This window comes from Natrix helvetica (genome assembly GCF_964273705.1).
Source record: "Natrix helvetica genome assembly, chromosome: 2".
Classification (NCBI taxonomy): Eukaryota; Metazoa; Chordata; class Lepidosauria; order Squamata; family Natricidae; genus Natrix; species Natrix helvetica.
In genome coordinates this window covers 171,864,295-171,886,674 of record NC_138552.1, presented here as the reverse complement: position 1 = coordinate 171,886,674, position 22,380 = coordinate 171,864,295, and the positions used below count along the sequence as shown (strand labels likewise).

The following is a 22,380-nucleotide window of genomic DNA, read 5'->3' as shown; positions in this document are numbered from 1 at the left end:
TATATAATACTTGATAACATATAGCTAAATAAAAACATCCAGTGCTTGGGAGCAGGCTTTCAATGCTTCCATATTTCTTGCTCCTTCCCCTTACTAAAATTAAAAAAAAAATGATGCAGCATACAGAAAATGAGTAAAATTAAACATATGTATCTATTCATTTATTAAATGTATGCACTGCCCAATTCCCAGTAATTCTGGACAATTTATAAAATACTAAAAACAATTTAAAGTTGAAGATTCTGGGCGGTCTATGTTGAGATGTGATATATCTAATGCATGAAGAACTGCTAAAAGGACCCCTGATCTTGCAAAAAGCACAACTAACATACTAGACGAAGCTGTGCAAAGATCTTCTTAGAATTCAATTCATTTTTATTTTTTCTTGTTCCAATATAGTTTTCTTTGTCAAAAAAGCTACACCTTGTAACAACCAGCAATAAGGATTTGTGATAGAAAAAAATGGCAAAAAAGAAATGGAGGGCAGGAGGGGGATCTGGGGCAGAGTGGAGGCATTAGAAAAAAAACAGGAGAAGCAGAGGAGGAAGGAGAGGCCATGAGGAGGAAAAGTTGGAATAAGGGTCAATCGTGTGCCAGGGTTGGTCCCGCAGTGGCAAGGTCGGGCGCCCCAGGTGGTTACTGCCGTCTTGACGTCCTCACACCGTTCCATCAGTAGTACCACAGATGGGACCAGCAGCAGGGTTAATACTGCGACCGATGCAAGTGTTTGTTTGTTTGTTTGATTGGATTTATATGCCGCCCTTCACCCAAAGGACTCAGGGCGGCGTACAACATTAAAAAACACATATCACAAAAGTTAAAAAGAAATTAGATACATATCCAAAAAACAAACTCAATTAATAGGACAATAACATTTAAAAAACGAGATAAAATTAACAGGCCAGGCCGGCTTGCTGGAAAAGCCAATTTTTTAGGGCGCATCGGAAGGACTGGAGGTCAGGGATTATGCGAAGCTCCGGGGGCAGCTCATTCCAGAGGGAAGGCGCTCCCACAGAGAAGGCTCTCCCCCTGGGGGTCACCAGCTGACACTGTCTGGCCAACGGCACCCTGAGGAGGCCAACTCTGTGGGATCGTACTGGACGGTGGGAGGCTACTGGTGGCAGTAGGTGGTCTCGTAGGCTACTGGTGGTTGTCCACCTCGTAATACTCCTTGTTGATGCAGCCACCATGGATGCCCTCCTTGCCCATGACAAGCACAATTGTCTTGTTGGTCATGGTGGCCATGATGTTGTAGTGGGGGCCCCGCCGGTGCTCTTTGTGCAAAGATCTTCTTGGCTACAGTTTCTATCTGCTCATCATGGAGGAGCTGAGAGTCCAGTGAGATCCCCAAATTGTACATCAAATTTAAATGATACCTCCAGGCATTGGAACATTGCTGTCCTAACTTACTGAACGAACAGACATAAACCAAGGATTACCTGTATAGATTTTAAAGTAAATTTCCCTCTATCTATAATTCATAGGTTTGTGCGTACTAAACATCCAATTTAATTAGAGTTAACCAAGTCACAAGCATTGTAGGCAATAAAATGAAAGTTAGAATTGTCAGAGTGTTCACACACTGACCATTTTGAGACAACCCAGGAGCCAAATACAGTAAACAGAGCTTTGTCTTTCAAATAGTGGTTTAGCTACAAGGAATATATACATGCACGTACTAGACAAAGTCAGGCAATCCCTCATCAACTATAGCACTGAAGCACACATGGAAACAGAGATACGCCCCAACAGGGCGTCTCTTATAATACAGACTCTTAAAGTGGTAAGTCAAATAACCCTGCTGACTCATTACTACCATTGCATCATCATTACAGCATTACAGAATTACATTAGCTGGTCAGCTATTAAATCTTCATTACCCTGACAGGAATTATGATTGCTACATTTGAATGAATACATTAAAAATGTGAGCCATTTTTTGTTCAAAATAAGTTATTTTCTAAATAGCTGTAGTATATATTAAGTGTTTAATTTTCCAGTGAAGCGAATGTCAAACTTTATATGAAAATTCTAAAGTCTACAAGATTAGCTTAGAACAGAATGAGGTTACTTACCCAAGTTATAATTCTTTTAATTAAAATTCAAATGATCAACAGTTTATGGCTCACCTGACAAATTTTCTTTTTCTTCAACAGAAAGTAGTTGTGTTTTTTGTAAGTATAAGTTTCGTAGAGCAATTTCTAACATTTCTGCTGGAACTGCTCTTGATTCTACACCTTTTTCAAGAAGCTGTTTTGCTTTCTTGACATTTCCTAATAAAAGATAACAGTCCTTTTATTTTTCCAAAAAAAAAAAAGAATCACGTATTTTTGAAAATAATAAGAAAAAAAATGTCCTGCGTTGAGTTCCTATTATGCAATTATGTGGATATCCCAATGCAACTTTCTTCGCAGCAGCACCAAATCATCTTCCAAGATGCCCTTTGATTTCCCAATCTAACCTAAAGCAACAGACTTCCCTAGAAATCTTCATCTAATCAGAACCAATCCTGTCTGGCTCCCAAGGTCAAAGTATTTAACAAAGAACTACTACTTGTTGCCGTATCTCTTTGCTGCATAACAGATCCGGGAGGATTGGGGTGGGGAGGTGTAGCAAGGGAAGGGACCAATCTCCTCTGCGCGAAGGCTTTTCTCAGGACCCTAGATCTCCACTTTGTCTCCGGAAAAAGCTATTGCCATCATTGGGATTTTGGCTAGTGAAAGAAACGCAGGATGGAAAGAAAAGTTCAGAATGTGGGAGTGCAAGAACGTGAGTCTCCCTGGAGCCTGGCACTGGTAGCTGGGCGCAATAGCAGTAGTAGCAATTAGAACTGCATGACAGATCTGGGGGGATTTCAGGTCCCGCTTCAGCAGCCTCTTCTCGGGCGGTTCCGTGGGGCAGAGAGCGCAAAAGCAGCGTTTTCAAGTGGCAACACGGAGATCTCAGCTGCCTAGAACCGTCTGAGAAGGGACATGTGAAGCGGGAGCTGTGTGAGAGGTGTAAGGCAAGGTGGCTCGCTGCTCAGCCTTCCCCTTCTCCAGACAACCCAGTTAGAGGGCGGTCAGCTTCTGCTCCTGGCTTGGGATATGGATCTGGCCAGGAGGAATGCAAGCCCCATTTTGGCAATCGGGGAGGAAAAAGAGCATTTCAGGCAGCAGGCAGTTCCAGGCTGCAGGGATCACCCAGTGCCTGAAATGCTTTTTTTCTTCTCCAATTGCAAAAATGGGACTTGAATTCCTCCTGGCCAGATCTATTTCCCAGGCCAGGAGCAGAAACCACTGACTGGGTTGTCTGGGGAAGCGGGAGTCCGAACAGCAAGCCATCTTGTCTTACACCTCGCCTCCTACACAGTGCCCGCTTCACCTCCCGCTTCTCCAGGCGACTATATTCAAAGTATATGACGCACCCAGATTTTTCACTCTCTTTTTTTGGGGTGGGGGGGGGGGAAGGTGAGACTTATAGCCTGCAAAATAGTGAGGATTACTTGTATTTCCTTTATTTAAGATTTAAAATATATATATATATGTGTGTGTGTGTGTGTGTGTGTGTGTGTGTGTGTGTGTGTGTGTGTGTGTGTGTGTGTGTGTGTATTTGTGTTACAACCCCTGGTATGCCTAAATATGGGAGGAAGGTCACTACTCCCTCTTTCTGTCCTTCGGCTTATCACAGAAGACCATGCAGGCAGAAAACGATATTTTTATTTTTAATGTTGCCTTTTTTTTTATATTTGCGTTGAGCTAATTAGCTCGAAATAGATCTATACTAGTCTCCCTTTATTTATTTATCAGTACAAATACAACACACACATATATATATATATATGTGTGTGTGTGTGTGTGTGTGTGTGTGTGTGTGGTGTGTGTGTGTGTGTATCAGTATTTTTCTAAGATCTTAATGTAGTTGTTTTGAAAGTTTCATATTAAACTAAATTATTTAAATATGAGCGCCAGTTTGGCAGGTGGTTAAGGGCTGAGATAAAAAATTGAAGCTTGAGTTCTAGTTCTCCTTTATGCATGTGGAGTGATTTTGGGCCAGTTATTCTCTTAATTCAACCCGCCTAATTGGGTTGCTCTGGTGGATAAAATAGGAAATGGGAGGATTATGTATACCATTTTGAATTATATAAAATAAAGATGAGATATACATCCTGCAAAGAAATAAATGCAATTTAAAGAATTATATTAAATACATTATTTCATATTTTATAGAAATATTTAAAGTATTTATTTATTAAATATTACATAGAACTGCCACCTTTATTTCTATTCACTATTTCAATTTTTAGCTATCCAAGCACTGCACAGCAAAAATATCTTTATGCCGCAATTAAAAACAGTTTCCTTTTGATCAGTTGAACTTTCAATGCATTGGAGAAGTAGTGAAGTGAAAAAATACAGAATAAGGACAGGACAGTATGATGTTCAAGTTACAGTAAAGGCATCGTCTATTCTAATTTTGTCTGCTTTGGTGTAAAATTCGTTGGAAACTCCCTTTAAAAAGAAAAAAAAAACATTTAATCATTCTGTAATCAATGTGGTCTCCTACCTAACCAAATAACTTAGAAGAAAAAACATTGACTATAACTGCACAGTTGAATCTCTCTACATGGCTAAAATAGGCTAAATAGCAGCAAATCTACATTTAACTATAAACCTGTTCCTACAAACCTTGTGAGAGTTCAAATTGTGCAAAAGCTACATGGACAAAAGCAAATTTCTTGCAGTTCAGCCTAGCAAGATGGAATTGATCACGTGCGTCTTCTGGTTCTTCAATACTGCAAATAAAAATAAAAAAACCAATACAACACTGATTAATTCAGAAAGAAAAAATGTTACATATGGTTTTAAAAAATAAATAAAATCCTTACAGGATTGCAGGAGCTATAACATTTACGCAAAACTATCTTCTTCATACCGTAAAGGTATATCCTTCGGATCGAACTTAACTTTGGGTGACATCGGACACATCCATCTGGGTTTTTTGGTAACAGTACAGAACTGTTTCACTATTACTTTTTCCCTGGAATTTTTTCACCTTCCATTCTTGCCTATATCCCTAGCACAGTGGTCCCTAACAGAAGTATCATATCCAGTTGTGCTTACTCAAAGCCAGCAAATGTTATTTAAAGTAGCATCTGAGGCTCAATAGAATATATTCCACAATAATTCCATATGATCAACCAAATCCAAGCATGAGCTACCATGGATTTCTAGTACCGTAGTGTTCAGGAAGCCGCCACAAAATGGATACTCTATCCTAATGAGGAAAACAAAAGGAGCTAAAAATGTGGAAGAAATTGAGAAAGAGGTGGCAAAAACAACGAAATGCGCAATAAAAATTTCTAATGTCAAATCCTTAAAATTTGACATTAGATATTGTCAAGACTACCTCTTCCAATAACAATCAACCTATTGAATGCCTGCTTTCTGTGCATCCTACCATATTTTTCGGAATATAAGACGCACCGAAGTATAAGACGCACCAAGGTTTTGAAGAGGCAAATGTTTAAAAAACTTTTTGCACTCTACAAACCTCCCAAAAATGGCCTGTTTTTTGTGAAAGCGGGCCTGTTTTTTTTTTAAAGGCATGAAAAGCCTTTAGGAGGCTTATAGAGTGATCCTGGGGGCTGGGGGAGACAAAATTGATCAAAAAACGTCCCAATGTTTGCTCATTTCTGCCCTCCCCAGCCCCCAGGAGCTCTCTAAAAGCCTCCTAAAAGCTATGCACGGCCATTTTGGGGAAGTGGGTGGGGTTTTGGGAGGCAAAAAATGTTGTATTCAGTGTATAAGACTCACCCAGATTTTCAGCCTCTTTTTTGAGGAAAAAGGATGCTTCTTATACTCCGTAAATTATGATAAGTCTTTTCTACTTCTACTTTTCTACTGAAGGGAAGAAAGGAAGGCCAAGAAGTAGGTTTTTTCCTTTTCCTGTCGAATAGTCTTCCTCCATGAAATCAGACTTTTGAGCAATTAAATGAAAAAGGAGGGAATTTTGTAACTCGTGCCTCCCCAGACTTTTGGAGACTTTCTGAGAGCTTCAATAAATGTAATGCTGGGGATCACCCTATCAGCTTTGCTTACTTGAATATTCAAAAGCATTTGAATTAGTGGTTAAGGGATAGAAGGTACAGAACTTTATAAGAATTTGTATATGCAGTACATAACATAAAAATACAAATAAACTGTCAGAAAATATTAATGAAAGTGATTAAATGGAGTCACTGTTTTAGTTTTTAAGTGGCTTTTAATTATCATGATTTAACAATAAACAGTGAATTGGGCAAGTAGGCAAATGACACCATCTCTTTGGGGTGGCGAAAAGTAATGTGATTCTGAAGAGCTCCAGAAGGATCATTTTGAACAGGATGAATGATCAGTCAAAAAGCAACTGCAATCAAGTTATGTAAAGATTAAATAATAGAAATTATGGCAGAATAACTACATAACTTTACACATGCAAAGGTTGCATGACAAATGCCTCCAATGTTATAAATTGTCCACAGATGGTGGTACTGGTGTGGCAGAATATCTGTCATGTTCTTTAGCATTGTTCTGTCACTTCATTGGATGGGAAGCAAGAGGCTTATGTTGTTACTCTTTGGAAGTAGAAGCCTGCAATAAGTACCCATTCCTATGCTTTAAGTAATAGGTTGAATTTTTGTAAGTATTCTAGGTTGTTGGTCCCAAACAATGTGAAAATGGTGAACCAAGAAGAGCTGTGTAATCACATACAAAGTGGAGGGGTGAGTGACAGCAACAGACAAGTGTCATATCAGGAAGGTTGATAAACTGATTAAAGACAATCAGTGATTCACTCACAGGGAAATTGTTTGACTTTTGATCAGAATTTATGTCATACATTACTGATGTGTTTGTATATATGAGGTAGTTTGTTGAAGATAGATTTTATTGTACAGAAGTATTTTAATTCTTGGTTTTATTATACCACCACCACCCCCGAGTCAATTTGGATTAGATGGGAAGCCATGAAATTTGACAAGTCTTGATGGCTTAAAATTTCCAGACTGAGGAAAAGATGCCTCTAAACACCAGTTGCAGAGGAACAATGGAAACATAAAATTGTCTCCACCTCCACCTACCTTAGAGGCTGGATATGTAAAATAAAAAGTTGAGTTAAGATGGGCCTGATATAGCAGGAGTAGCTTATGTTCTAGATCAGGGCTGGGTTGCTGCCGGCGTTACTGCCGGTTCGCTTCACCCGCATGCTGCTCGCTTCGCTCGCGGTTGCACGCCGCACGTTGCTTGCGCATGCACAGATGCCTGTAAATTGTTCTGCACATGTGCAGAACATTATAAAATTACACAAAAAAAAACCCATGCCAGCAACGGCATGGGCGATCGGGGAACCGGTTCATGGCATGGCCAGCCTGTTGTCCCTACCAGTTCGGCGACACATTCCCAATTGCTACTACTGGTTTGTCCAAACTGGTGCAAACCAGTAGCAACCTATCACTGTTCTAGATGGGGTCTGTGTAAAGTCAAAGCCTCTAATCCAGAAATGCAAGGGCAAAAGCAAAAGCAGCAAAACAGAAGCAATTAAAATTGAAATCTCAGGATTATTTTGCTTTCCTAAAAGATGTACTCTTTTATGACTTCAATAAAACATAGTTAAAATAAGCATGGTTTTGTGTAAAACACTATCAACGTGAGTCCATTTGAATTTTTTCCCCAGATTGCAAATACTTACGCTTTCAGTTCTGCAAATCTAACCAGAATATGAGCATAATTTTCATTCTGGCTATATTTTTCTGCTGACAGTGCTACAACTGCTTGGCTGTAACGACCAATCAATCTATTTAGTAAGCTTGTGTCAGTCTGAAAAGTGCCCCTTTTCTCCATTTTGAGTAAGAAACTCAACCAATCTTCAGGATTATTAGCAGTCATCATAATCTGATTAACAGTTCCAGAATTATCTAAAACACACAAACAAAAAACACTGTCAAAAAGACCAAATTCATCTTCAAAATTAATATAGGAAATGATTCCTCACAAAATAGTAATCAAATCTACAAACAGGTCTGTGTGTGTGTGTGTATGTGTGTGTAACAATTTCTATTATATATCCAGGTTATTATTTTAATTTATAATGCAACAATTGTGAAGAGGGACTGGTGGTTTTGTGCATTACATAACAACATCAGATAGTGCAACTTAAACATTTAAGTTTAAATGCTAATATTTAAATGCTTTTTAATGTAATTATTTCTTATTAAATATGAAGATGCATTACCCCCAGAAATGTAGAGGTTTGGTAATCAAATTGGTTGAAAGAAACCCAAAATATCTAGTGACCACTGGAAGTTCTCTCTGTGCGCGTATTCATGTATGTACAATAATACAGAGCGAATGAATAGGCAACATATTTCAAAATAGGTCATTCCAGCTGAAGTCATTAACTGACAAATAAACAAATGTTTCCTATATTTGGCTATTAAAAAATAAGTATTACTTAAATCTTTAAGATTCGAGGAACAAAGTTAAACAAGTGTCAATACAAAAACATATAGCTACCTTAGAAAAATATTGGAGGGAAAATAGAAAGTAATAGAAAGTACATTTATTTTTAACTGTCAGAAGAAATTTAATACATGTCCACTGAACATAATTTGTTAAAAAAAATTGAAGAAAATAAACATGGGGAGGGGGAGAAGGAATTCTTCTATTCAGTTGATCTTTACTTTAGCTAAAGCGTGACATACCTGTTGTATCAGTTGATACTTTAGTAAAGTTAAGTTCATCTGTAACATTATCTTCATGTTTACATTTGTTTTTTAAGTCTCTAACTCTACTCATAATAGATGCGACAAACAGACCCTTTTCACTCAAATCATCTTCCTGCATCTCTAGAAAAAGAAAAGTCATATTAAATACAGAGCTTTCTAAAAATATGAATGGTTAACTTTTGCTTTAAAAAGAACCCGGGATAACTTTACAACCAGTATTTTACAGAAATAATTAATTGCGAAAACATTGCAATGCTATACATTTCAGTAAAATAGAATAATTTAGATCTATCCAATTCTGCTTTATTCATCACATATACTAAGAATTCAGTTAAATGAAATTTAAATCATTTTAATTTGTACATTAAAAAAATAAGTAACTTGGTAGGAAATATTTGCATTTGCCTAGCTTAGTTTCTAATGCAATATTTTCTGTGTTCCCACAAAGCCAGCCAAGCAACTTTTCTGAGAATGTGGCATAATCACATGTAACATACACATTCAGGTTTTCTGGCAAGGGAGCACATTAACAATCTACTCCTGCTGTACTAAGACGGGAAAAGTTGCAAAAGCAAACAGTTGACGCAGTACAAAGCCACTTCACAGAATTGCCACATTTGCCTCTCCCAATCCATCCTCATTCAGAATCTAAATCAAAAGTATACAATCTAGGATGTGAGAGATAAAAAATGTCATATATTTTTTAAATCTACTACTAAATGTATCACTGATGTTTTGCTAGGAAAAAAAAAACATTCAAATCTTCCTTTATTTCTACTTCTTTGTAATAGTCACTTTAATGGAAAAGGAAATAATTCTGCTCTTAAAAATTAATTGTTTCTTTTCCTTTTTGTAGAGGTGTAACTAACGACTGCATCCATTTGCTCTGAAGGGAGAGGAGAGGAGCTCTGTTTAATAGAGACATCAAACTTTCATTCTCTTAAATAAAGTCCATTTATCTCTGAGCACATATTTTTCATTGATCCTGCCGGACAAGAAGGTATGTAAGTAGGAGGAGAATGCTGAACCATTACAGAAAAGGTATCTGATTCCTGAGAAAGTAGGAAGCCTGGGGAAAAAAACCTGAAAACAGCTCCACCTTGATTGGGTCAAGTATAAAAAGAAATAAAAAGGGGCTTTGACAAGCTTTCAAGAGTCTGTTGCAATAATCTAAACCTCATTATAGTGTATTAAAGACTCCTAATACTACCTCTTTCTTGACCTTGTCTACTTTGAAGAGCTGACAAAGGCGGTCACTTCTTTTTGAGTCATTCTTGCTTAACCATCTTTTCTAGACTGTTTGGCGATTTACTTTCACTTGGCAAACCTGATTTTCTCCAACTTCTTGGAGTCCGAAGACAGTAGACATTATTTGTAAATTGGGAATGACTGACTCTTCTGTTTAATCTGTTGTTGAGATTTGTTTTCCTTCATTAATTTGCTAAAGTTAGCTAGTGTAGCTCTTCTTGTTCAGCCTCTTTTCTGACTGGTGTTTTTATTCACTCAAACAATTCTGTTCAGTGCTAGCAGTTTCCCTACCTCTTCTTGGGGGAAAAAAATAAAGCACACTCCTTAATAGTCATTTCTACATCTCAATATTTTTCCTGAGGTTTTTTTCTAAAAATCTTGACTGTTTTTCCTTCTTGAAAATATTGAATAATGAAGACCAGTTTGTGTTAATTTATTAGAATATACAGTAAATAGACAATATGATTCCCCTTGCATTAAAATTAATTCATATGCAGAACCAGCCACACTGTTGCATTCTTAATACACGCAAACATATTCAATTTTCTGATAACTGAGGATTGATGTCTTTGCTTCCACACATTGCAGAGACATAAGAACTAAGAACTGTAGTAACTGAAATACCAGACTTGATCAAAACAGGGGGGGAAATCATTGCATGAAGAATTTAAAAAGAAACGTTGATGCTAATGTTTTGTTACGAATTGTTATAAATAATGAAATTTATCTAGTGTTGGATAAAATGGATTTTTATCTTGTGGATCTTTTTCTGCATTCATAAAATTCCTCAATAGGCTCTTCCATAATGTAGATAGTTCATAAGAAGCTGGGGCAGAAAATATAAGTGAATGAGGAAAATGGTAGCAGGCTGCCCCCCAAAAATATTAATAGAGAATAACATTGGATTATTATAAAACTGATTTACAGTCATATGGATTTTGATATGGTCCAGTTATTTTTCCATATTGTGGAAAGCAAATTATTAGGATATTTTAGGCACTTAGACCTTAATCTTGAATCAGATGAATATTAATTTTATGTGATTCATTGTAACCGGATTGTAAGAACTGAGACTGTAGTGATGATATTTTCAAAGACATCCATCAAAGTCTTACAAGAAATCAGGCCTATTCACCTTTCAATCTATAACAGTGAAATGTGACCCACAGTATACATTGGGGTAGATGCTTGACAATCACATCTGGTTTTGTAGACTCAAAGTGTATCAAGCTCTGTTGTCATTAGCTTGGTGGATTATAGCCAGGGAAATCCATAAAGAAAAAGATGGGATATATGTTTAGATTATATCTTTCAAGTATCAACAATACTTGATCGTTATCTATTACTCTGCAATTTAGCCAATACATTATTTTGTTTAATATACGTAATTTTAAAGCGATTTGAAGCTTAGCATATTGGCTAAGAAAACACTACTCTTTTACTCATACTGGGCAATGACAATAAGCATAACATAATCCTATAAACAACTCCACCACTGTGAGTTGAAATGAAAACAATTTGGAAAGCAAATGTCAACAGTAATCTCACATTCATTTTCTAACTTAATTGCATATGCATATGAAGACACAAAATCTTTCAGACTATCTTAATAATCCTTGAAAATTAAGCAATATTGCTACTGCTCTCGACAAAGCATTCCCACACTTGCACACAAGAATTAAGAAACATAGTTTTATACCAACACCAGACCTAATGTCCCAAATCTCACTCGTGTGGAGGCGAGAGGAAACATAATTTGCATTTACACCACCACAGTGTTAGGCAACTTCTCCCACTGGCAATAAAAGATTTTGCTCAGTTTGTTTCTCTGATTGAATGATTTTTTTCACAAACAAATCACTCCCTTGACTTAACTGATCCTAGCATCTTGAACAAATATGGACTTGCAAGAGTTTGGAAACAAACAAATGCTTTTTGGATTTCAATTGGCACACTTCCTGATGACACACTATAGTGTTCCCTCTCTAGGGTGGTAAATACATTTAGAATACCATATTTTCCAAACTGTAAGACGCACCAGAGTATAATATGCACCAAGATTTTGAAGAGATAAATTTTTTAAAAAAGTTTTTGCCCTCCCCAGTCCCCAGGAGCACACTGCAGGCTTTCCAAATCCTCTGGACACCCCATTTTTCACAAAAAATGCAGAGAGTTTGGGAGGCCTGTAAAGTGTTCCTGGGGGCCGGAGAGGGCAAAAATGTGACACTTGATGGGTCTGGGAGATCAAAAACAGGACATGCAGAGGATTTGAGAGGCCTGTAGAGTGCTCCTGGGGCTGGGAAGGGCAAAAAAGAGCAAAAAAGAGCCCATTTTTCACAAAAACGGGCCTGTTTTTCCACAAAAAATGGGGCATGCAAAGAATTTGGAAGGCCTTATTTTGTGAAAAACGGGCCCATTGTCACTCGTTTTTGCCCTCCACAGCCTCCAGGAGCATTTTGCAGGCCTCCCAAACCCTCTGCGCATCCATTTTTGCGAAACAGGCCCGTTTTGGGGAGGCCAAATATGCTGTATTCAGTGTATACAATGCACTCAGATTTTCACCCTCTTTTGGGGGCAGGAAGGTGTGTCTTACACTCCAAAAAATATATAAATATATTGTGACAAAAACCAGCATGGACAAAAGCCAATTATAATAGGTAGATCAAATGTTTTTCTCAGTTGGCACCCACGTGTAGGAACACAGAAGGGGAGAAAAGATTGCAGAATAGGCTGCAAAATGAAAGGTGTTAAGGAATATGACATATCATCTATGTTTATTACAAGACTTATTTCCATAAACCACTAAGACCTTTCTGCCACTACAACGATCAAATTTAGATTTTAACTATTTCTATCACTAACTCAAGTGCAATGCTAACATCTAAAATGATTCGTAATGGTCCCAGTTATGCAAAATCTGAGGATAACCATAGAAACCATGATTAAATCTATGTCCTTATTTTCATCCAGTAAGAATGTTTAGATCACTCAACTGGATACACTAATTAAGTATATCCAAATCAGACATTTAATAAATAAGAACCTTATAATTATAGCTATGCTCTATAGATAAAACAGCTTGTTATTCTTACCAAAGAACCAACATAATGCAGGATTTAAAGCAGGGATGGGAAATTTATGACTTGTGGACTTCATCTCCCAGAATTACTGAGCCAGCCAGGAATTCGTCTTAAAAGTGTTAGGCAGACAATGGAAAGACCCAAGATTACCACATCTCGCTTGATGACTTTGAGTTTTTCGTTCTTTTAGCACAAACCACCTCACGGGGTCATTGTTATGGGAATAAATTGGAGGAATGTAACACTGATTTGAGCTTTTAAATAAATTGGAGGAATACTATACTGACTAAAGAAAAAATAGGATATGAACCTAATAAATTACATTAAGAAACATTGGAATTAATTAAATCACCCTGTAAAGGAAATTTGCTATACCTGTGCAAAAGTGAGTGTTTCTCAATATATTCTAAGAGTCTTGATTTTGGATCTCTGTGTATTATTTAAAATATACCAACTAAATTACCTTTGTTTTGGCACAAACCTTAAATATATAGTCCACTAACAATCATCACCAATATGATTTTCTCTAGGAATGAATTTCTATATGCTGATATCACACTCAAAGATGCACTATAAACCATTATGAAATAGTGATGATAGCAATACTGTAAACCTAATAAAAGCCAATTTTCTCATCCATTATTATTTCAATTTTCTTCAAAACCTGCAATTATTATAAGATATGTTTATTACTTTAATAATCCTTGAGATTTCACCAACCTATGAATGGTTCAACTCAAACAACACTTTATATCTTCTTCAAGTATCTTATCTTTTACCTAAGATGAATCAACCACAGTATTCATCAACTGACTCTATGGGAAAAAAGCTTTTGAAAAATTTTCACCTCTACAACTTGAAACAGAATCATACCAAATAAAAATATCACTTTCGCCCTGCTGTTTATCTAACTGATGCATATTATGATGTCACAGCATATATCAAAATATGTGCCTCAATGCTCTCAGAACATGTCACCCATGTATGGTTTCTAACAAACACCTAATTCACTAGAAAGGAGAATTGCAAAAATTAATTATTTTCTTCAATGCAAATCATATTCTATAGAATTTAGATCTTCATCTAACTATTCACCACAGCCTGTCTTCATGATATATTTTTCCCTTGTTTTAATTTCTTCAAATATCAGCTGTTCCCATTGCTAAGCATCAAAGTATACAAGTCACTATTATGAACCAATTATAGTTTTTAAATTATTTTTAAGAGCAATCCAATAAACAGGTACCGTATTTTTCAGAGTATAAGACTCACCTTTTTTCCTCAAAAGAGGCTGAAAATCTGGGTGCATCTTATACACTGAATACAGCATTTTTGGCTTCCTGAAACCCCCCCCCCCCTTCACCAAAAGGGCCATGCATAACCTTTAGGAGGCTTCGAGTGCTCCTAGGGGCTGGGGAGCACAGAAATGAGCAAAAAAATGGACTGTTTTTGGCTCACTTTTGCCCCTTCCAGCCCCCAGGAACATTCTATAAGCCTCCTAAAGGCTATGCGTGCCCTTTTTTGACAAAAAAACGGGCCCATTTTCGCGGAAAATGGGCCATTTTTGGGGAGGTCTGCAGAGTGCAAAACTTTTTTTTAAAAAATTTGCCTCTTCAAATTATTGGTGCGTTTTATACGGTAGTCCTAAACTTAAAACCATTCATTTAGAAACTGTTCAAAGTTACAATGGTACCGAAAAAAAGTGACTTATGACCATTTTTCACATTTAACGACTGTAACAGCAGTCCCTTGGTCACATGATCAAAATTTGGATGCTCTGCAACCAGTCCATATTTATGATGGCTGCAGTGTCTTGGGATCATCTGGTCACTTTTTACGACCTTCCAATAAGCAAAGTCAATGAAGAAGACAGATTTACTTACTAACCATGTTACTAATTTAACAACCTCACTGATTCACTTAATAATTGTGGAAAGAAAGGTTATGAGATGGGGCAAAACTCACTTAACAACTGCCTCACTTGGCAATCGAAATTTTGGACTCAATTGTGGTGATAATTCGAGGCCTCCCTGTAAAATGTGCTGTAATGGTGCAATTAGGTGATGATGAGAATTTGTTTACAACTAAGTCCTCCTGTAGTAGGTAAATATACAATAGGCATACCAGCTGAACTAGGCAAAGGTCCTTCTAGCCATTGTTTCCACCTACAATTCTTACAAAATCTTCGAGTCCAGAAATACCAAAGATGCTATCAAAGATAGAGTGATTGCTTGTCAATAGAGATAATATCAATTATTTCCAACTGCAGTTGATCAAGCAAGAGAGGTTTGTTAGATGAGGGCCCACATTTCTTCTGCCCTGCCGCAATCAGCTTCAACTCACCCAACCCGCTGGGTTTCTAGAATTGCTTCCAATATGAGCTGCAGAGTGTATGCTGTGTCCCTGGGAAGCCTGCAACCTTCAGTTTCCTCCAGTTATGCTACCATTCTAAACAATGCCTCTCAACAGCCTCCAGCTTTGCCCAAAGAGCCACTGCCAGTTCTCCTTCCTTAACTGACAAAGGGTGCTTCGCAACCCTGTTGTCTTCTCCCAGGCCTGGTTCAGCAAACTGTCTTTGGCAGACAAGGCTCAGCATCTCAGACTCACTACAGAAATCCTAGAACTGGATCCAGGGCCAGAAGACAGTGGAGGTCAGATGGGGGCAGCAGGCGTATGTGGCAAAGGGTAGGGTACCCAAAAGTGCACAAATGTGGGAATATGGAGTGGTTGAAATTAAAGTTTCCCTGCAACTGTAAGGAACCCAGAACATTTTGGATTGTTAGAATATAACACATACAGAGAAATAGGATATGCCTATGGAAGCCCAACTTCTAAACCCTGTCAGGAAGCTTTGTTCAGTCACTATCTCCCAACCTGATCTACCTCAGAAGTTTAAAAAGTCACTTTTTATAAAGAAGATGCATGATGTAGAAAAGCGGGAATGCTGCATTGAGTTTATTGAACAAAAGGCAAAAAAGTCATATGCTTCACCAGTTATGGAAAGCATTCCCTTTTCACCCCCCAAGAAAAAATAATTGGGTGGGGCACTGTTAAAATGCAGCAAAAGATAACTGGATGAGTGGTTGATGTGAAAGAGCTAAGCAAGTAGTAAGGAGTACTTTGTGATGGGAACAAGGCATGATTTTGACAGGAGAGAGAAAACACTATATAAAGGATAAAAAAACAATGATAAAAAACAGCTAGCACTGGCTCTGGCTTACGTCAGCTGTTAATACTGCAGAAGAGACTGCTTCTGCCTAAATCACCATGGCTTTAAAAAGTCTTAGATAAAACTCAATTGCTGGACTTCTCTATGGAAAGTCTGTGCACATTAGGTTTGATGTTAGAAATCTGGGATACAGATTTGCTAGAAATCTGGTATACAGATTTCCAAATAGGCTAAGTAAGGTATCATACACTTCCCTTCCAACCACATATTTATCATCCATTCCAATTTTAAAGTTTCATAAGGCCTTCCCTTTAGCCAGGCTGAATACTATATCCTTAGCAGTCCTTGGACATTTTAAAGGTACTCCTCTATATCTTTGGTTATTTCCATGTAGTGATGGTTCAACAGAAACTCTATGCCTGTGATGGCGAACCTATGGTATGCATAGCTATGTCGGAGGGCATGCAAAGTGTTGCCCTATGTCAGCTCCTGGCTGGATAATTGTTGGGTATTTGCTCCCAACTGCTGCTGTGGGAAGAAAAAAAATCAACCCCTGATTGAAAGTTGGTCAGGGGTTAAGTAAAAGTAGGACCCTGAGGGGCTTTGCAGTAATCCTTTCCTTTTGAGAAGTAATTTGAATTTGGCTGCTTTAATTTTATTTATTTTGTCAAGCATGTATAATGTAACAAATATGTATAAACATGATTATGAATATAAGAAATGGATACGAATAAGTGGGGACTGTAGGACAGGCATGGTAGCCACGTTGGTGCGCTTATGCACAACCTCTTAAGAATGGCGTGAGGTCAACATCTTTTTTTTTCCTTTGGAAAATAAGAGGGTTCTACCATTGTTTTGCCTAATACATAGATTTAAATTTGGTTCCCAAGAGTGTGTTCCTTTTTTTTTTAATCTAGCCCCAATGAAATCCTTGGGTTTTTGTTCAGGTAGTGATAGTAGCAGTCATACAGATTTGTAAAGGGGATGAGAGTTGCAGCAACCCGAAGTTGAGAACTATGAGCCAGCTATGGGAAAGAGGAAAACCTCTGTACGTTCAATGCCACGCATCCTACAGAGAGCCATGGGGTATTTCAGAAGCACTTTTCCACCAAAAAACCTGAACGTCTGAGAGCAGCACTTCATATGCCTCGCTTAACCCGACCCTTCTGAAATACGTTCTTGGCCTTCTCTGGGTTGACCAACACCCCCCTCCCCCCTCACTTTTTTTTTCTTTTACAGCGAGGATTGGGAAATCAGGCTCTTGCTCCCATCAGCGGGAACCAAACGGCGAGTAGGAAGGCTCGGCTTTCCGTCAAAGGCAAACCCGGGAGAGGAGGAAGAGGAAATGAAGAGAATATGCCGAAGGCAGCGACTCAAAAGATAGGGACGAGGAAGGGGAGCAGCAAAACGGGCCGCGAAAAAGCCCCTCCAGCTGGGAAAGGCCTGCAAGGACATCAAGAGGACCGCGCTCGACTTCAGAGGAAGGCCGTTAGGGGAGACTAATGGAGCAAAACTCCACCGAGGACCGAAGGGAAGAGAGCAAGAACGGAGCAACTCACCGCGTTTCGTGTTATTAACACTCTTCGTCACTTCGTGGCGGGGTGGGGGTGGGGGGTGGGGTGGAGGTGCCGCCTTCCCACCGTTTGAATCTCGTCACCAAGGAGAAGCTCGTCAGGCGATTGGCTAACTCCACAACGGAAGCATGCGCCACATCGGATTGGATCGTCGTTTGATTGGCAAGGGGCCCGGGCCACTTCTTGACACGGGGAAAAAAAGGAGGATGGGCGGACGGTTCCGATCGCTTGAAAAGCCACTTTTTAAGGCGGGCGAATCGGTCGCCAGGGTAGCATCGGGCGCGCGAAGAGGATAAACTCGCGGCTCAGCCAATCCTTACCGCTTGGAGGCTGCGATCGCCTCAGGGTTCTCCCATCATGCCGTTCAGAAACAATAGAGTTGGAAGGTACCTTGTAGGTCATCTAGTCCAACCCCTCCCCTGAAGCAGGAGACCCTATATTATTTCTGACCGATGGCAGTCCAGTTTCTTCTTGAAATCTTGTGGCTAAGACACTAAGCTTGTCGGTCAGCAAGGTCGGCAGTTTGGCGGTTGGAATCCCTAGTACAGGTCTCCTGCGTGAGCAGGGGGTTGGACTATATGACTTCCAAGATCCCTTCCAACTCTGTTATCAGTGATGAAGCTCCCACAACTTATGAAGGCAACTTCTGTTCCATAGATTAATTGTTCTCACTGTCAGAAAATTTCTCCTTATTTCCAGGTTGAATCTGATCTTGTTCCGTTTCCATCCGTTATAAGGTGCTTTTTCAAGAGGCAACTAGACTTTCTGGTTTTTTTCTTTGAAGATGTTTCGCTTCTCATCCAAGAAGTTTCTTCACCAAGAAGCTGAAGAAGCTTCTTGGATGAGAAGCAAAATATCTTTAAATTAAAAAAAAAAACCAGAAAGTCCAGTTGCCTCTTGAAAAAGCACCTTTGGGACAAAGCTTTTGATTGTTGACAGTTGATTGTTCTCAGAAAATTTCTCCTTATTCCTAGGTTGAATTTCTCCTTGATCATTCGAGGATGCGCGCATTGTAACATTGCTCTGATGAAAAAAATGGAGGTTTCCGTGTCCCCCATTCCTCCCATTTCCTCATATATACCAATAAGCAATAGAGATTTTGGAACATGCAAAGAGAACGGAGAAGGGAATGCACTGAACGGTAAAATATGGCCGTGATTAAAAGCTGCGATTCAAAGAAGTTCTTCGGCGTGCTTAGCAGAATTCAAATGCTCAGCAGGCTTGGCCTCCATCTTTTCCAAAAGCGAACCCCAAACCTGGGGTTTTGTATTTATATATCCAATTTAGACACTGCCCATCTTGCTCATAGGGTGACTGCCAGTCCAAGAGGGCTGGGTATAATTAAAATCATAATAGTGTCAAGATTTTTCAAAGCCTTGAAAGACAAGTTGTTTCTGCAGGGCAAGCTGGCAGAAGTTTTATCTAGGAGCTGCACCTAGCCGAGCCTTGAGCATTTGTATTGTTTGCCAACACAATAACAGAGTTAGAAGATATCTTGGAGGTCTTCTAGTCCAACCCCCTGATCAGGCAGGAGACTCTTCAGAAAAGTGGCTGTCCAATCTCGTCTTAAACACTTTCAGTGGTGGCATATTCACAACTTCTGGAGGCAAGTCGTCCACTGATTCATTGTTCTAACTGCCAGGAAATTTCTCTTTGGTTTTAGATTGCTTCTCTCCTTGATACAAAATGAACCGAGTACTGTTATATGGACTAAATATTTGTGAGTCCAGTCATGAGCCAATCAGAGTTCAGTTCCTTTCCATCCTTCCAACCCATCTGAACAATATTAAATAACATCTGGCCAGTACTCTATTTCCTTAGTTATGATAACTTCTATCTACTAGAGCTTGATGACCCTACACATGTCTGTGTGAATGGTACAAAAGTGAACTGCCATAGCCTCCTGGTATATATATATGTATATATGTTTGTGTGTGTGTGTGTGTATGTATGTGTGTGTGTATATGTATATATATGTATATGTATTTGTGTTACAACCCCTGGTATGCCTAAATATGGGAGGAAGGTCACTACTCCCCCTTTCTGTCCTTCGGCTCATCACAGAAGACCATGCAGGCAGAAAACCATATTTTTATTTTTAATGTTGCCTTTTTATATTTGTGTTGTATTTGTACTGATAAATAAATAAAGGGAGACTAGTATAGATCTATTTCGAGCTAATTAGCTCTCATCAGCTAGCCATACCCTTACTGGGATTTGAACCTGGGCTGTATTATATATTAGGCAGGAGTCTTAGCCTCTAAGCCACAGGCTCTCCTCCTTATCAGTTGAGGAGGTATTTAGGCATACTAGGGGTTGTAACACAAATACATACCTATTTCCCTGGCTCAACTGATAAGGAGGAGAGCCTGTGGCTTAGTGGCTAAGACTCCTGCCTAATATATAATACAGCCCAGGTTCAAATCCCAGTAAGGGTATGGCTAGCTGATGAGAGCTAATTAGCTCGAAATAGATCTATACTAGTCTCCCTTTATTTATCAGTACAAATACAACATATATATATCTATATATATCTATATCTATATCTATATCTATATCTATATCTATATCTATATCTATATATATATATATATATATATATATATATATACACATACATACATACATACATACATACATACATACATACATACATATCATAGTATAGCTTTGGCTCCAATAGTTCCAATCCAAATGCTGCTAAAATTTTGAGTACAGACAGACAGTTGACAGTTGACAGTCCTGCATTCATCACTGATGAAAAATAATAGTGTACCACTAGCCATGTTTTTCATTTTAAATATCTCTCTCACACACATTCCTTCTCTCTCCCCCCAACCCTCCGTCTTTCCTTCTCTCTCTTCCCCCCACCTCTCTCGTGATTCTAACAATAGAACCCGCAGTCATAGTTGCATGTTGATATGGGGAGTACGACAGGGATGGGTTGCTGCCGGCATTACTGCCGATTAGCTATCCACATGCAATGCGTGCCGCCAGATGCACACGTTTGCGCTGTTCAATGCAAATTGTTCTGCGTGCATGCACAGAACAATTCATCGTGAACTGCACACGTGCAGTCACTAAAATTCAAAATGGCGACGGCCAAGCGGCAGCGAGGGAATCGGTTCGGGGGCGTGGCAGGCCTGGGTTGCTTCCGGTTTTGCGACCCAGGCCTTTGCCGCCGAACAGGCAGCAACCCGCCTCTGGAGTAAGAACATGAAGGAAAATGAATTCTTAAATCCTGCATATTGAAAAGAAGATAGAAACACAGAAATCTAAATTGCTGTGCAAAAAGTTATATTTGTTTTGGCTCAAGAGGCAGAAGGCAAAATAATTCTTACCAACTGGAAAACATTGACCAGAAGAGGAGATTTAGAAGAGATTGCTACTCTTGCCCCAATTTTCACTCAAACAGAATAGAAAATAAAATGCTAATTTCCCCAAATAAACAATATTGTGAAAATCATCCCCGATCATTCAGAACTAATTTCTGAAATAGTTCAAAACATTGTGTAAGTCTTATAAGAGATGAATGGGGAAACTGATGGATCTAGTGGTCCAGATGCCAGGAGATTGTGAGTTCTAGTCCTGCCTTAAGGTTAAAAGCTGGCTGAGTGACCTCGGGGCAGTCATTCTCTGTCAGCCCAACTCATCTCACAGATTTGTTGTGCTGGGGAAGAGTAGGAGAAGGAAGTACAGGTAGTCTTTGAGTTATTGAGCACAATTGGGACCAGAATTTATGTTGCTAAGCAAGGCAATTGTTAGGTGAGTAATGTCCAAATGTACGACCTTTTTGCTATAGTTGTTAAGTGAATGACACTGCCATTGAGCAAATCTGGCTTCCCCCATTGACTCTGCTTGCTCAGAAGTCAGCTGGGAAGGTCACAAATGGTGAACAGGTGACCCCAGGATGCTGCAATTGTTCTAAGTACATGCTGGCAGCCAAGCACCTGAATTTGTGACTGTCGGGATGTGAGGAGCAGTCATACGTCCCTTTTTTCAGTACCATTGTAACTTCATAAGTCACTTCATGAATGGTTATAAGTCAAGGACTACCTGTGTTCTTTATATTTGCTGACTTGAAATAAAAAAAATAAAGGTGGGATATACGCAAAATAATAAGCAAACGACACAATCTATCAGAAAATTGAATTCTGTGTGGTCTCTTCTGCAGTAAGGTTTTTGTTTTGTTTTTTTTGCTGGCTAAAGCAACCCTGGGTCTGAGACCATAAAATAAATGATCGACAGAAGATGCCAAGATATTTAAAATCAAAATTAGCTGCAGTGAGCAAAAATATCAACAAGAAAGGTTTGGCAGGGCACACAGTTCACAAAGGGGTAGATCCTTCCTTTCTTGGGTAGATATTCAGATTCTTTGCCCCACGCTTCAGAATGCTCATCCCAAGAAAAGAGGTGTTAAACAGTGAGGAATCCGCAAGACCCCAGCACAGATTGCTCACCTTGTTAAGCTCTTAGAAGAAAGGCAGAAGCCATGCAGGAGGCGAAAGGAGTAAGCAATTAGCTTATTAAGGTCAGAGTGAGGAGGCTGCTAGTTTCTGGCCTGAC

At 38.9% G+C, this 22,380-nt stretch overlaps 1 protein-coding gene across 2 annotated transcripts in view; it reads right to left on the bottom strand.

Annotated features, from left to right (window-relative positions):
• Positions 1-18,007, bottom strand: part of TTK (TTK protein kinase) — a 41,583-nt gene extending 23,576 nt beyond the window's left edge. Inside the window, exons 1-5 of one of the 2 annotated variants that reach the window (XM_081942469.1) lie at positions 17,800-18,007; positions 8,720-8,863; positions 7,708-7,933; positions 4,668-4,774; positions 2,130-2,273 (exon numbers count right to left, since the gene is read on the bottom strand). In XM_081942469.1, coding sequence (XP_081798595.1) covers positions 2,130-2,273; positions 4,668-4,774; positions 7,708-7,933; positions 8,720-8,861 — 619 coding nt within the window. In that variant the 5' untranslated portion in view covers positions 8,862-8,863; positions 17,800-18,007. Of the gene's footprint in view, positions 1-2,129; positions 2,274-4,667; positions 4,775-7,707; positions 7,934-8,719; positions 8,864-17,477; positions 17,494-17,799 lie in introns of those variants that run through there. The other variant, XM_081942470.1, reaches the window with a different exon arrangement.
• Positions 18,008-22,380: the final 4,373 nt, after the last annotated feature.